The 15,657-nt window shown below is 29.6% G+C and overlaps 1 protein-coding gene across 2 annotated transcripts in view; it reads right to left on the bottom strand.

The window, feature by feature from the left end:
• Positions 1-1,700: 1,700 nt before the first annotated feature.
• Positions 1,701-15,657, bottom strand: part of LOC108724822 (uncharacterized) — a 22,169-nt gene continuing 8,212 nt past the window's right edge. Inside the window, exons 2-9 of one of the 2 annotated variants that reach the window (XM_018451477.1) lie at positions 9,402-9,673; positions 8,657-8,764; positions 6,324-6,533; positions 4,338-4,889; positions 3,573-3,642; positions 3,336-3,498; positions 1,961-2,188; positions 1,701-1,899 (exon numbers count right to left, since the gene is read on the bottom strand). In XM_018451477.1, the coding sequence (XP_018306979.1) occupies positions 1,854-1,899; positions 1,961-2,188; positions 3,336-3,498; positions 3,573-3,642; positions 4,338-4,889; positions 6,324-6,533; positions 8,657-8,764; positions 9,402-9,428 (1,404 nt within the window). In that variant the 5' untranslated portion in view covers positions 9,429-9,673 and the 3' untranslated portion in view covers positions 1,701-1,853. Of the gene's footprint in view, positions 1,900-1,960; positions 2,189-3,335; positions 3,499-3,572; positions 3,643-4,337; positions 4,890-6,323; positions 6,534-8,656; positions 8,765-9,401; positions 9,749-15,657 lie in introns of those variants that run through there. The other variant, XM_018451479.1, reaches the window with a different exon arrangement.

The following is a 15,657-nucleotide window of genomic DNA, read 5'->3' on the forward strand; positions in this document are numbered from 1 at the left end:
TACATTGACGCATTCTATTATTTATTTAAATGTTTTAATTAATAATTGTTATAAGTGGGTTTAAATAATTTTTCCTTGCTTAAGGGAGTCTTGAGTTTTCAAATGAATATAAATATTTATATTAAAAACCTTTTTGATATTATAAATTGTATTATTTATGAGAACCTAAACGTCTGGCTACTGGGACATTTACCTTATATGATATATTTTCACTCATATCGTTTTAATCAGTTCTATTCTCGATATAAAAATATCAAAATAAAATCTGTCAAATAATACCGAAAAAAAAAGTTTAATTGTCACGATCAAGGATGAAAATCCAATCATTGTCATAATATAGAAGATCTGAGTTCGAATCTCGCTTGAGGTAATATTAATTTTTCGCAATAAATTATTTGCAGTTTTTAAGTTTCTTATAAATATTAAATTATTAATATTCTTATGAGAAGATAAGCATAAAAAATATTATTAAATTGCTTGTCAACGTGATATTACTACTGTAGTTTTGTTCATGATTGCGTTTCAAAACTGAAAAAGATTTCGGTGCGCGGTTTGCAAAATTGAATATATATATAAACTCACACTGAAATATTTAAGCACCAAGATCTGTTTTGTGAATGAAAATAACATTATTTCTCTCAATTAAATTATTCTCATCTATCTATATAAATTATAATTATCATAATCAATATGTATTGGACACCCATATTTTAGCTTTTAAACTTTGTAGGGGAACCTGGGGTATAATGAAACCATGGGGTATAATGGAATGTACTCGATATCTTTTTACAGATATGCTAATATGTAATGAATTGTCAGACAATAGTTACTGTTAGATGTATCTTATTATATATTGTTATTAGTTGTCATATTATTTTTACCTGAAAATTGCTAAAAATTGTTTAATGTGTTCGCTTTACTGTCCGCGAATGAGTTACAGAGAGAGATTCTTTGGTATGTTCGCATAAGGTAAGCAATAACAAAATTCTATTTTTTATTGTCATAAGTACATTTATCTTATTATATAATCTTTTCTTGTAAAATCTTTACTTTAGTAAAATCTATACAAATATATTGATTATCTGTGATATTTTATATTATCTAAAGTAAATTTATGTACTTCGAGGCACAATGGTGCACTGGTGTTATTTTATGTTTAAAATGAGTTTATGATTCATGTACAAGTGTAGATAAAAATGATAAGAATTATTTTATTTGTGTTATCTTCTTAAACATTTTTATTTATGTTCAATATAATAACAGTATACTTTGTATAATGTATCACTCAGCATCACATATAGACTTATTAATAAAAAATTAAAAATTAAAAGTGCAACAATGTATTTTTACTTATATTATATGTTCTAAGTCACTTTTAAGCAATGTTCAATATTAACTTTTTAAAAATAGACAAGTTTTTTGTGGTGCCCCATTATGCCCTGCATAAATGACATAGTGAGGTTACGACACACTTTCACAAAACAATAATTTCGTCCTGTTAATTTATACTTTTGCAGTAAAACTTAACTTTTCCTTATAGTAAATACTTCAAAAAATATTTTAATATATAACAAAGTTGATTTATTTATCTTTAATATGTTTAAAACTTGAAAAAATCTAACTATAACCATTATACCCCAGGTTCCCTTATGATGATTCAACGTTTTTAGAAGATAAGAGAATAAAGAGAAATGGAGCAGTTGATGTGTCCACGATGCATTTATTCACATTCGGTATACAAAACACGAGGATAACGAGAAAAATGAGAGTGAGAAGTTCAGCCTCGAATGCCTTCCCTTGTGCAGATTCTGAATAAAATTTTAATTTCGTCGCGTATGCACTTCCTTCTTAATTTACAGACGTGTGGTCCTGTTGTAGCAGCTGTAAGCAGGAGGATCACTGTATATAATTAACGTAGGATATATTTCATGGCTATACACTTTCGCGCGAGTCGATATACCTCTCCAGAAGTCGCCGCTTTAACTCGGGCGGATACGAAACGTAGATATAATGATCAGGCATGTCCTCGCTCGATAGGGGCAGATTCTCATCCCCATGATCGCCCTTTCGTCTGTCCAATCTGCCCTCGTTATGAATACTCGGATCGTGCAACGGAGAAGTACTTGAGCGATCTGTACTTCCATTGTAATCTACGCTTCCACCGTCCAGTCTATCTTCGTCTGCGGTACTACAACCAACAAAAATAAAAAAGAATTAAATTTTTCATTAATATAACGAGTGATGCAAGACGTGCGTAGATCCTAATATGCTAACAGTTAACACTTTATTTGTTATTATCTTCTATAAAGATATTAGAAGATTTGCGGGTTATCGCCGTATCTTTATTCATTGCTAATAGCATTAGGATAAAGACACCTTTAGAAGATAACCCGCAAACTTTCTGATGTGTTTTTGAAGGAAATACCCATGACAGCCTCAAAAGCATTAATATTTTCTATTTTATGCTATTTAGGAATTTTAACAGCAAAAGAAAGTTAACATTTTTTCATGATTATTACATTTCTGAAACATTCTTCTGTAAAACATACTTTTAAAAGCTTTACAATTATTATTAAACAAAAATGTAGATAAAAAAAAATAAGCTATCTTATGTAAAATAATATGTATATTCAGAAAAAAGACATAGTGGTATAACTATGAAAGTGATAATTATAGTTTTATATGTAGAAGTTAAAGTTTTATATGTAGAATTAATGTACACATAGCTGAATAAATTTTGTAGTTATTGCAATTAAAATGGTTTATTTAATTATGTACATTAATTCTATACAAAAACTTATACAGATGTTAGCCTTTATAGCTGCTACTACAATTTTCTCTGACAATGGGTATATTCAGTACTACGACCGCTCACTGAGCGCTCAGTGAGCGGTCGTAGTACTCTTGTATCTATTTGGTCTATATTTTTAGATCTAACGGAATATGCCAATCAGATCCAAGAGCTCACTGAGCGTTCAGTGAGCGGTTGTAGTACTGAATACACCCAATGAGTATAGGATTGTTTCAATGAAGTGTTTATGATGAATATATAAGTAATTATATATGTCGTACGATACTTTTTGATTACTTTTATTATCATTTTTTTATTCAACACAGACAAAAAAAGAAAATCATCTTACATTGTTAAAGAAACTTTAACGTAAATATTTTTTTAGAAAATTACAAATACAATATCTATAATTTTCTAAAAAAATATTCACGTCAAAGTTTCTTTAATGGTGTAAGAAATGGTGTATGAAATAATTTTTTTATTAGAAATAATGTAGTTAATTAACATTTTAAAAAATTATGAGTTTTTTAAAAATTTATCGTACTTGAAGCAAACCCATATTATGTAGTAACATGCGTAAATCGACGAAAACAGGAGCAGCATGAAGACAGTCAGCAGGTACCAGGGTGTGTGACGCTGCGGTCTTTTTGTGTCCTCCCAATATCTATCACAGCTGAGATACCAGCAGATCGCTCGATTTAACTCCCCTGTCGATAACATACATAATTGATAAGAGAACTGTAATTAATGGTCGCATTAGGTGCATAATCAAGTTACGTACCTTCGATTTCTTGAAAATCTCGTACAGAAAGATTAGCGAGTAATCCAGCGATGCAATCGCGTACGAGTATCTGTTGATAATCGCGTGATAAATGGGATTATTATATATTATTAGTATTCATAGACGGGGGGGGGGGGATATGTAAACGCGCTTTGCGTGCTCGTCTCGTATAATATTAAAAAGATCAAAGATCGCGCATTATTCAAATCGCGGCTATTCGATCTTAATTCAATTATCTGATCTTTAAAATATATATTACATATTACAATAATCGAGAGACAATGCGCGAACTTTTGTCAGGATTTTTATATTTCTAATAAAATAATATATATTCTGATATTAATATTTCAAAGATAGTATGTCAAAGATAATATGTCAAAGAAGCATCATATGGAGAGAAAAGTTTTATGATTATAATTATATGATAAAATAATTATAGTTAGGAGCTCTTATTAAAGTTATTATTATTATGACTGCTACAATATTAGTAATAATAATTATATTTATAGCTTTAAAAACTTTTTGGTATATAGAACTATAAATAATTATTATTACTAACATAACAATAATAAGTGTAAAAATAGAGCTGTTAATTATATTTTAAATAATATAGTAAGAGAAAATTGACCTAAAAACATTCAATACAAATAAGCGAAAAATAATGATTTTATCATGCAATTATAGTCATAAATACAAAAACTTTTCTCTCAGTACAGATAAAATTACGGTCATTCAGTAACTTCACGCCATTTCGCAGGAACTCACTTCACACTGGGTCTTTAATTTCTGCAACTCCTCCGGCTTACAGTTGGATTTTAGTTTCCTCAAATGCAGTCCTCGCCGTCTCTGTTTTTTGTCGACAGCAGGTAGCGCCGCTTCTACCAGATTCTCCTCATCTTCCATGTCTTCTTCGTCTTCTTCGTCCTCATCCTCTTCGCAATCATTCTTATTATCCGTTTCGGCGATCTCGTTGTGATAAGATGATCTCGCTAATCTATGATTGTGCATATCACCGTCGTCATGGTGGTCGTCACGACGGCAGTAACGCTGCAGATTCGTCACTGCTCCACCGCCAGCAATGGCACAGGACTTATCTGTAGGATACATTCTGGCGAGGCCACGAGACCCGCAGGGCACGATAGAAGTGCTGCGCCGCTGTTGCTGTTGCTTTTGCTGCTCGGTATTTTCGCGCCACACCTGGATGTCGGTGTTCAGGTGACCGCCATCGTCGTCCACCGAGTTTTCGAAGTCGCGGTTGCCCAGCACTTCGCAACGCATAATATCGCAGTAGTCCGCTAGGCATACCGCATCTTCTGCCTGAAGAAAAAAACATGCTTAGATCTTGCTTTTTCTGACAATGAGATACTGATAAAAAGCTTTGGCTCATTGGTAATTCGTAATTGTGTAGTACCTAATTATTAAAGAGCAAAGATATTTAATTTCTGAATTGATGAAAACTTTGTCAAGATCGCAAGATTATATGCAATAATTAGAAAGAAACAGAAAATTTATAAAAAATGTAATTAAGAGAAGAAACAGAAACTTTACAAAAAAATATGTAACTATATACAGCACATATTTTTTTTGTAATTGAGTTACCAACAATTTTTATGTTATATATTTTTCAACTAAATTATTTAATTTTTAAAATATTATATTACAATCGGTTGTTACATTATACTGTCGGAGATCCTACTATTTTGTTGGAAATCGATTACCCATCAAAATTGCAAAAAAGTAAAATATTGTAAGCAGTGTTGCGCTTAGATAATTAAAAATTATCTAGATATAGATAAGATAAATCACAAAAATGTATCTTAGATAAGATAAAGATGATTAACTTTACATTAATCTAAAAAAAAGATGAAATTAAAAAAATTTTTATTTACATAATTTTTAAGAGATAATTTTGTTTTTTTAATTAACTATTAGGCAGTAAAACGAATTATGTCCAATTTCTGCACCTCTAGATAACTTTATCCAAGAGATATCTCCCAGAATACAATGGAGATGTCTTCTGTATAAGATCATCTGCAACTTATCTGGAGTGAAGAATGTGGGCATTAGGATACAAAAAATGTATTTATACTTTCATTAATCTTTATTTTTTTCGAATAAAAGTTTTTTGAACATTTCGTCTAACAAACGGTTTCTACATGGAATTAATATTTGTTGTCCACAAATAAAAAGGCGCTCTACTGGCGCTGATAATGGCATTGATATGTCATATTTAAAAGAATTTGTTTGGCGTGTGGATACAAATTAAGAATATCTAATTTCTTAGATTTATCTCTTCTAAATATGAAAGTACTTCAATGTCGCTTTGAATTGTGACTGATGTCATACTAATCCCAGTTTTATTTATATCATAAAAAAATTCTCATTGTTACTACTATCTAGAAGTTATATAGAAAATTTTTTACAATACTCTTTTACAATCTTAGTTAATTTGAAAAAGATTTTATCTAAGATAAGATAAAGATAATCTATATTCTTAATAATCTAGATAAAGATAAAGCCATTCTTCATCTATATAATTATCTAGATAATTTTATCTAGATAGCGGAAAACACTGATTGTAAGAAGTTAAAGCCTTGATAACTGTTTTTTTTTTAGAAAACGAATTATTTACAGAAGTACAAGACAATTTTGATAGTTAATCGATCTACTGCAAAATAGTGAGATCTTCACCAGAAAGGTTGCAGCTGTGATTACGATGATCGAGAGATAATGTGAACTTTTATCTTTTACCGTATTAACATTGCTCTTGTGTCTGTTATCGAAGTGGGCGTCTAAATGTTTCTCGGCGTAGAAAGACTTGCCGCAAAGGCCGCAGGTCCATTGTGATGGCCTGTGTTGATGCTTCGCCTTTTGTTGTGGCCGAAAAATATCTCGACTTTCGTGGAACGGACATTCCAATGGTAATTCTACCTGATACTTCTTCAGTATTGGCATCCATCTCTGAAATTTCGACGAAACTCAAAATATTATCCTGTATTCATCTCTTTATAACTTTATAGCTCAATAAACTGTTGTAAAAAAAAATTGTCAGATTTTTTAAAAAGTATTTTTTCGGAAAATACATTCTTTGTTTCTTAAGTAAAAATATGAGAGTCATATCGAAAGTAATGAGCAACAATTTTTTATAAATTAAGAGGCTTTGTTATTAAAAAACCAAGTACATATATTATTTTAATCTATAGACTTTTGTTTGCTTTTCTACATAATTCTCATACTTTATAAACATTTTTCTTATAGTTTTGGAAGTTTGAATATTCTCTTGTGGTAGAACTCTATTTCAGTTGATCGATAATAACATACTGCACTGTTTCCATTGTCTCGTTACGTTGACCTCGCCAACGTTCTTCTAAAAGAAAGGTTATGCTGTAGTACGAATGGCTTCACTCCGCTTATCTCATTTCGAAAAAATTTGTGAAAACGTGGAAAACTCCTCGTCATTCCTCTTACAATCATGATGTGGCAATTCCAATTACCATTTCTTTTATGAAGGACCAATTGCGAAGTCGACACGTACGCGTGTTAGTCTTCGACGGAGTCAATCAGTAAAGTATAATTCCGCCAAGGTTTTTGAGCAGCTAAAATGAAATTCTATCGCAAGATAATTTCCAGAACGCTGAGAATATGTACAAAGAAATGATGATTATGTAGGAAACAAAATTCTGTTGATGATGTACTTGGTTTTCAATAACCAAAAAAATCTACAATATAATATCTTATAGGACCGTATATGTGAGAATGAGACACAACCTATAGAAATCAATGCCTTAAATCTTAAATGCTTGTATGATTCTGTGTGAATTTAAATACTACTATATTTGGGAAAATTTACTGTAAAAAAAGTTAAAGTTTTTAAAAGTAACCTTTCAAATGTAAGAGTTAACTTAAAAAATTTTTAAATAATCTAAAGTGATTAAAAAAATTTTAAAGTATTTCAAAACTAATTTTAGAAGAGTCTTAGACAAATCAAAGATTTTAGAAACTGACTTTAAAATTGTCTTCAGGTATTCTAAAGAAAAATACTTTTAAAGTAATCTCAATAAATCTTTGGTAATCCTAAGGTAACATTAAAGTTTACAGTTTATTTATAATTTTTAATCTTCAATATACCAATCAAATAAACTTTTCAGAATATCCATCTTATAATTATATTTAAAGTGTGGAAAAGGTTAAGCTGAAATAACATAAAATCTTCAAAGTATATCAAGGATGACTTATATAATCTTAGACATGAAACTGAAAGTTTTATTTTTTTCATTGTATTTGGAATTTTTAAAATGCTCTTAAGTTTTAAAGTAAGGCTAAGTTAACATAAAATTTACCCGCGAACATAGTACTTGACACCACCACTAGAGGGACACGGCGGTGCTACATTTTCTCGTAGGTAAGATTCAATACAGGATAGAATAAAATAAGGCACAGCGTTGAGATTTTTCATTCGCGTTATAAACAAATAATTTTTTAATGGCGAGTCTCTTTATAAATAAAAGAGGCTTACCTCGAAATTTAAACAAATTCATAATTTTTACAATTATGATTTTAAAGAAAAACTTCAAAATTGTTAACATTAATTTTTCTAATTTATAAGTTTCTTCAGTTCCTTTCAGTTTCTCTTAAATAAGTATTAAAGTTACTTTAAAGAAAAGTTTAAAGTATCCAAATTTACCTTTCATATTTTTTAGGTTTTCTCTACAATAAGTTTTAAATATTTTTTTTAAATTTTTTGAAGTAAATTTTCCCAAGGGTATAGTCTTTTAAAATGCGTGTCTCCTGATTTTTTGGTCTTGAAACGCAAACTCTATTAAACTACTGCAGTAAATATCACGAGTGTTAAATTGACTAGCAATTTAACAACTTGCTTTTTCGCATCTTAGAACGCATCTTAGTAATGCTGAGTGACATATAAAAAAATTCTAATTTATTCAAATAATTACTTATTATTTTTGGTATAATTCTCATATTTCTGTATCAAATTGTTTTATTTTTTAGGATATTTTCACATGTAATCCATTTACTATATAATTTTAATTAATAATTCTGATTATATGTATAATGCTTTCTTTTACCTTGTGAACTATCCTCCTCACTACAGACGCTCGATCGCGGGGGCATGATATTTTAAAGACGCTGGGACCTGGCCATGGAATCACAGATAGAAGCAGCACTGCCAAAACCTAACGACAGTACAACGTTCCTTAATCGTCATAAACACATGTGCAAACATGTATGTATCTTTCTAATCTTCGTAATGTAAAAAGATAAAAAAGTTTAACTTCGTAACTGTTTTCCGCTAAAGAATTGCACATCGATTACCTTTCATATCAAGGCAAACGGAAGAGAGAACTCTTCACGTTCTATATTTATGTAGATACTCTCAAACAGTACAAAATGCGTTAATACAGTTTTTTTTTTGACATATAGAGAGCTTCCTTATTCATGTGCATGATATTTTAATTAAGGCCGTATTATGATCGACTGATAAATGGCAAACGTCAAAGTGACGCACGAGTGGATGTATCCATCTTATATACACTCCGTAGCAATATATGTATACAACCAAAGAATACTCTTCCTTGAGGTACACATGCATAAGTAATGCGATCGATAAAAACATCGTCACTCGTTCACGCACATTAATATTTTTTTAATTACTTTTAATCATGGCACAATGATCGAAGCGTGTCGTTTCCTTATCTACGATAACCCGTGACTTTTTCCATGAAGCAACTTCAATTTTGCTCTATAAATTTCCCGGATACATCGAGCGAATATGACACATGATACATCACTAAATATATAGAGGATGATTACCTCGAGGTGAAAGGGTTGGGTCTTCATTCATAGCCTAAATGCTGCGTGCAAGAGTAATCCGGCGCGACGATTACTTGCTTTGAGATGAACCTGTCCGTTCCCTAAAAGCGATTGTTTCTTCGTACGAGTAGTCGCCAATCGAGGGTGTATGCAGGTTGCAACGGGGGAGCACTGCAGGGTCCACGTCGACATGGCCGTCACCCTTAGGCGCAGGTTTCAAGTATATACATATAGGAATGTCGCAGTGCCGGCATATGTGGTTCTAGGGATGTCTATATAAATAAAAACATTAATCACGTTCGACACGTATCAGCACATTGTTACATTTTCGTGTACATTTTCTTAATTAAATCATTGTAAGCAGCGTATTAAAATTTTTTTCTTTAATTACTGTTTCCGCAATATATGTTCATCATACAATCTCTAAAATAATTTGCACAGCATATTAACTTACTTTGCAAGAGTTTTGTAAGTGATATTCTTTTTTTAAATTTAAAAAACTGTTTACATATAAAATGACGAAATAATAACTAAGCATAAAAAAAGAATAAAATATAAATGCATAATTTTTTAAAATTCATTGTGTTATTTTATTATTATTGAATTTATAATTAATTGTAATCGTATTTAATATAAATATGTTTGGTACTCTTTTAGATATTTTATATTAAATCTTCATTTTTCAATACATATTACTGGAAGGCTTTCTGAGACGGTCCTGCCAAGCGTCATCGGCGTCGGCGTCGGCGTCGATGAAAATGCGCCGACGCATTACCGTTTCGATAAGCTCGAAACAATCAACGCGCAGAAATTGTAAAACTAGCGGCTTTATGAAGAACGTATTACTACGCGCAATGAAATCTACAATATTATTTAAAAAATCATGCACTTCATACTTATATTGCAATAAATTAATATAATTATTTAACGAATGAAGAAGATAACAACTTAAGTCGCAAATATATTCTTAAATAAATAATAAAGTATAAGACACTTTGTTGAGTATTTTGTGTAGATCTCAGGTAGATCTACGAAAACACAAACGAAGCATCGACCTTTATAGTTGATATATTGGAATTGCGATGGGTCGGTCAAAGACAAGTTCACTAAATTCTCGAGTCTTTGATTTCTTAGTTTAGTATGTTCGACTGCAGGCAGCGGTAATAACGTTGTAAGCAATAACGACTAACTTAGGGCAAAGACAAAATCGATAAAATAGAGTCTACGTATTACAAAGTTTACATATATGATATCAAGAGAGATAAATTAGTATTTCAACATAAAGTAGCAAAAATTAATGACAAACTTAAATAGCATATAATATAAATGAATCTAAAATAGTCCCATTTTAGCGAGAAAAACTTGCAACAGTTACAAAATAACATTCACTTTATTAGTATGTACAGCCAGATGCTAGTTTACACTTTATGAAACAGATGACGTTCCTAGCAAACAATTTAGAAATATTCATAAAATATTAGAAATATTTACTTATATTTATTATAACTATTATATGAAACGTTTAGTCTGTATTTTTTAATTATATTTCGAATATAGCTTTAATATATAATAAAAAAAAATATATAAAATATTTATATAATATTTAAAAAAATAAATAGAAATAAAAATATTTATAAATATTTATCCTAAAAACAATAATAACAATAGGGCATTGAATCACAAAACGCACGATTTCAGTGGCGAATTATATTGTAATTTAAATTACAAAAGTATAGACGTTTCGATTTATATTAGACCATTTTCGGTATAATATAAGTTAGATATTAAAATTAAGATTAAGAAAATTAAGACATCAATAAGAAATATAATAAGCTACAAAACACAAATTATTACAAAAATTGAAGAATGGAAAATTGTTCGTTGTGTGCTGAATATAATACAATATTTAATGATATTATATTTTCGTTACATCTAATTTCGGAAGGCAAGTCTTGTTAATATAAAAAAGTGAAGGTATTCTTGTGTGTTAATTGAGAAACTTGAAATTACTTTTGCTGATAGAGTTGACATTTTTTATCGGAGTCAAAGACGAATTTGACTGCGAAAGTTTCGAAGCTCTAATTATAAATATTATTTTATTATTATTACAATTCTTGTTTAGTGTAATATAAGTTTAAAAAAAAATTACCTGCATCAGAACAAACCATAATTACTGCTAATGTGGATGTCATGCTCGCTTAAATCCCAAAAACTTTTATGGCATTACATAAAACGATCATGATAAAAAAGGTTCAACATCGAAGATATACGTTATCTCCAATATATTATATTATGGCTTACTTTTGCCTACTGCATACGACATAGTTAATTTTGTTTTTTTTTCTCTCAACGTTTGATTCACATCATTGCGACAAATCAAGATATATATATATTTTAAAAAATAAGATAAGATTAGTTTATCAGTCAAATGATACTAATTTTACATATGGACCACACACATCAAATAATAGGGAATACAGAAACAACCGATACATTTCACTGGATACTGTAATCTGACCAAATACTTCGACAACTTATGTAATATTATTTGTTTTTACATTGAAAATGACCCGATCGGCGTCGAAACGTTTGTACGAATATTAAATATTCTTTAAATTTTAATTGGCTCGTAGCCCTTCTTTTATTTATTGATATTGAACATAATTTAAATAAATTAGATGCTGATACCAAAGTTTAATAAGAAAGGACTCAATACACATTTTACAGAAAATACAATATAGCAATCCTAGTAATCTTAATAATAATTTAATAAAAAAAGGTATAGAAGAATTTAAAAAAATAATAAGATTGAAAGACCGCTAATGTTAAACATAATAATTTTAAATTAAGAAGCGCCATAACGGTCAGAACGTTAAGATGTTGAACTATTGTAAATTCATTTAAATGAATTAATTTCAGAAATGATAAATGCGTGCCGATATGGTTGTCGGACTTTTCGGAAGTCCGACAACCATATCGGCACGCATTTATCATTTCTGAAATTAATTCATTTAAATGAATTTACAATAGTTCAACATCTTAACGTTCTGACCGTTATGGCGCTTCTTAATTTTAAATTTAAAAAAATTTATTTCCGAACCCCATCCTGACTTGTTAATTACCAGAGCTGATAAAGGGAATACCACCGTATTACTAGATTTAAATGACTATAACAACAAAATATATGAAATTCAAATAAAACGACGACGGAAATTCGCACACTTCTAATTGGAAAACTAAAAAATATATCGATCAATGTATTTACAAGAGATTGTATATTTCTGACGGAGATTTGCCGAGATCTTATGGGCTCACCAAGATACATAAAGATGACTTTCCTCTAAGAATTATAGTCAGTTGCATAAATAGTTCCTTCTTCAATCTTGCAACTTTTTTAAAGAAAATTATAGACAAGAGCATGGACAAAAATTTTGGCTACATAAAGAACAGTTTCGAGCTAGTAAAAAGAATTAATGGTATGCCATTTGAACAAGATTATCAAATTGTTTCTTTTGATGTAATATTTATGTACATTAATATTCCTAATAGGTGCATTCAGCAGACTCAACAGTTGAGTGAGCGCTCGCTGTTATTGGTGTATTCTTTTAGCTCATCCAATGAGAATTTTAGATCTAGAAGAATACATCAATAGCAGTTAGCGCTCATTCAAGTGTTATCTGCTGAATGCGCCTAATAGTTTAGCCTTGAAAAGTATAAAAAGAAGGTGGAAATCAATACGTAATAATACATTATCATTAAATGAGTTCTTAAGTTTCAATTATTTTAAATTCTACATTTTTTAAATTTAATAAATTAATTTTCATACAAACTTTTGGTTTGCCTATGGGATATATCTCCTAACTCTCCTATTTTAACCAACTGCGTAATACAAGATCTAGAAAATGGCATTGACCATTTTGTTATCGCTATGTTGGCGATATTATATTAGCAGCTAAAAAAAATAAAATTGAAATAATTTTATGCACATTCAATTCATATTACGAAAGAATACGGTTGAATACAGCGATGATGGAGGAATTAGTTTCCTTGACGTTAAACTATTGATAGATAACAGAACGATTATTTTTGACAATTATAAAAAACTTACAAATTATGTAGGTATTTGAACTTTAATTCTAATCCGACGGAACAAAAGAAAGGTATAGTCATTGGACAGCTAGACAGAATTATTCCTTACACATCCAAACTTTTACGAAAGAAATATTTCCTCCTTAATCTACACTTTTTTAAAATAATGGATATCCATTGGAATTCCTTTTTTCCACAATCAACAACAGAATAAAAGCGCTGTCACTTAAAAATAATTTCGATAACATCAAAATTCAACGATATTTCTATTTCTGATTCCATAGAAAATAAAAAGTTTTTTACTGTCCCACATTTTTAAAATGTTTCAGAAAAATTTAAAACTATAACACACAAATTCAACTTCAATATTGCTTATAAACCTATGAATTCTCTAAATCTTTTCATAAAAACTCGTTACCGATTATAAAAAGTAACGGTGATTACCGTTACTTTTTAGAATCGGTAATGAGTAATGGTAACAAGTTACTTTTTATCGTAAATAACGGTAACGGTAAAGCGTTACTTTTCCAATCCTGTATATTAGTGAAGGGAAAACTATTTTTTAATTAAAGCAAAAAATGTCAGAAAAGAATAATGTATCACTCTATCACTTTGTTTATTTAATCCTAAATCTTGTTTCTTTATGTGTATCATCTCTGATACCATTCTTTTATAGTATGATATTTCTGAATCTAAAATTTTTGTATTATCCCAATTAAACTTGTAATCATGTTCTAGTTGGTGCTGGGAGACTACAGATATTGCATTAAAAGGCTTTTTTATGTCGGCTTTGTGTTCCTTCAGGCGAGTGTTAAATTTCCGTTTAGTCTGACCAACATATGAAGCATTGCAATCAGAACAATTTATTTGGTAGACAACATTTGAACGGTCTTCTTTTTTTATTTTATCTTTTCCAGTTTTTACTTTTCGTTGTTACTTACCTTTTTATGTAATTATTCAGGGGACGGGCCTACTCACCGATTTTGATGAAATTAGAGTCATTCGACGCATTTTTGCATGAGAGAACAAATCTGGCAAAAAAAAAAAATAAGTGTCGCTCTGCCCGGTGAACCGAGATATTAATGGTTAAAGTTGATGATTATTGAGATAAGGAAATCTATTCGTTCATTCCGTACAAAAACACATCGAACGACCCTTTCGTCAAAATCGATGAATAAACCTGTTTTCTATATAATTACACTTTTTCAAATGTTAAAACAGGTTCTAAAGTGATATGTCGGTATCGGTTCTAAAGTGATATGTCGGTTTTATCGGCGACCTTCCTCTATATAATAAAATAGAATTAAACATAAGTATGTAAAATATTAATAAAAGATAAAATGTTCAAAGATAAATATCTTTCTAAATAAACTATATGTAAGCTATTTAGAAAGATATTTATCTTTGAACATTTTATCTTTTATTAATATTTTACATACTTACGTTTAATTCTATGGTATTTTATTATATAGAGGAAGGTCACCGATAACCGACATATCACTTTGTTTTTAGACAATATTTCTTAAACGAAAGGTAAAAATATAACTTCAAAAACATAAATACAAATTAAAAAGTGTCTTCTATCACACAGATAATATAAGCAGTTTTTATAATACTGTTTGCAATTTTGCAATAATTAAGTTTTTCGTAAGTTATGCAAAAATGAGCGTCTGACAAAATGGGCTCCATAGTGAATGAAACAAAAATAGGCAAAAAGTTTTTTATTTATTTAGTTCTTATAATCTTTATTGTCCGTGACGGCTGTAACCTATAAAAAAGTAACGATACAAGAATATAGAGTTGGAAAAAATGTGTTGAATTTAACATAAATCGCATGTCCCAAATGGTCCACTCAAATTTTTTAGTTAATTTTATACAAGATGAATATGTAGAAGATAACACAAATATTATGTAAGAGAATAAATACAAAGAAAGATAACATCGACACAGTTTGTAAACAAACCGTGAAATCTTTTTTTTGTCAGAAAATTAATATTTATGATATGTTAAATTAACGCGTATTTTATTCATTTATCTTAGAATTGACGTTTTAAAACATATTATTTTACTTGTTTACTTACTCATAAATTGTGTCATTTTGACACTAAGAAACATTGAATATCAATTTCACAAAAAATCTTTAAATAACATAATCACATTATGTTAA

This window comes from Mycetomoellerius zeteki, unplaced genomic scaffold (genome assembly GCF_001594055.1).
Source record: "Mycetomoellerius zeteki isolate Tzet28-1 unplaced genomic scaffold, Tzet1.0 scaffold310, whole genome shotgun sequence".
NCBI classification, from domain to species: domain Eukaryota; kingdom Metazoa; phylum Arthropoda; class Insecta; order Hymenoptera; family Formicidae; genus Mycetomoellerius; species Mycetomoellerius zeteki.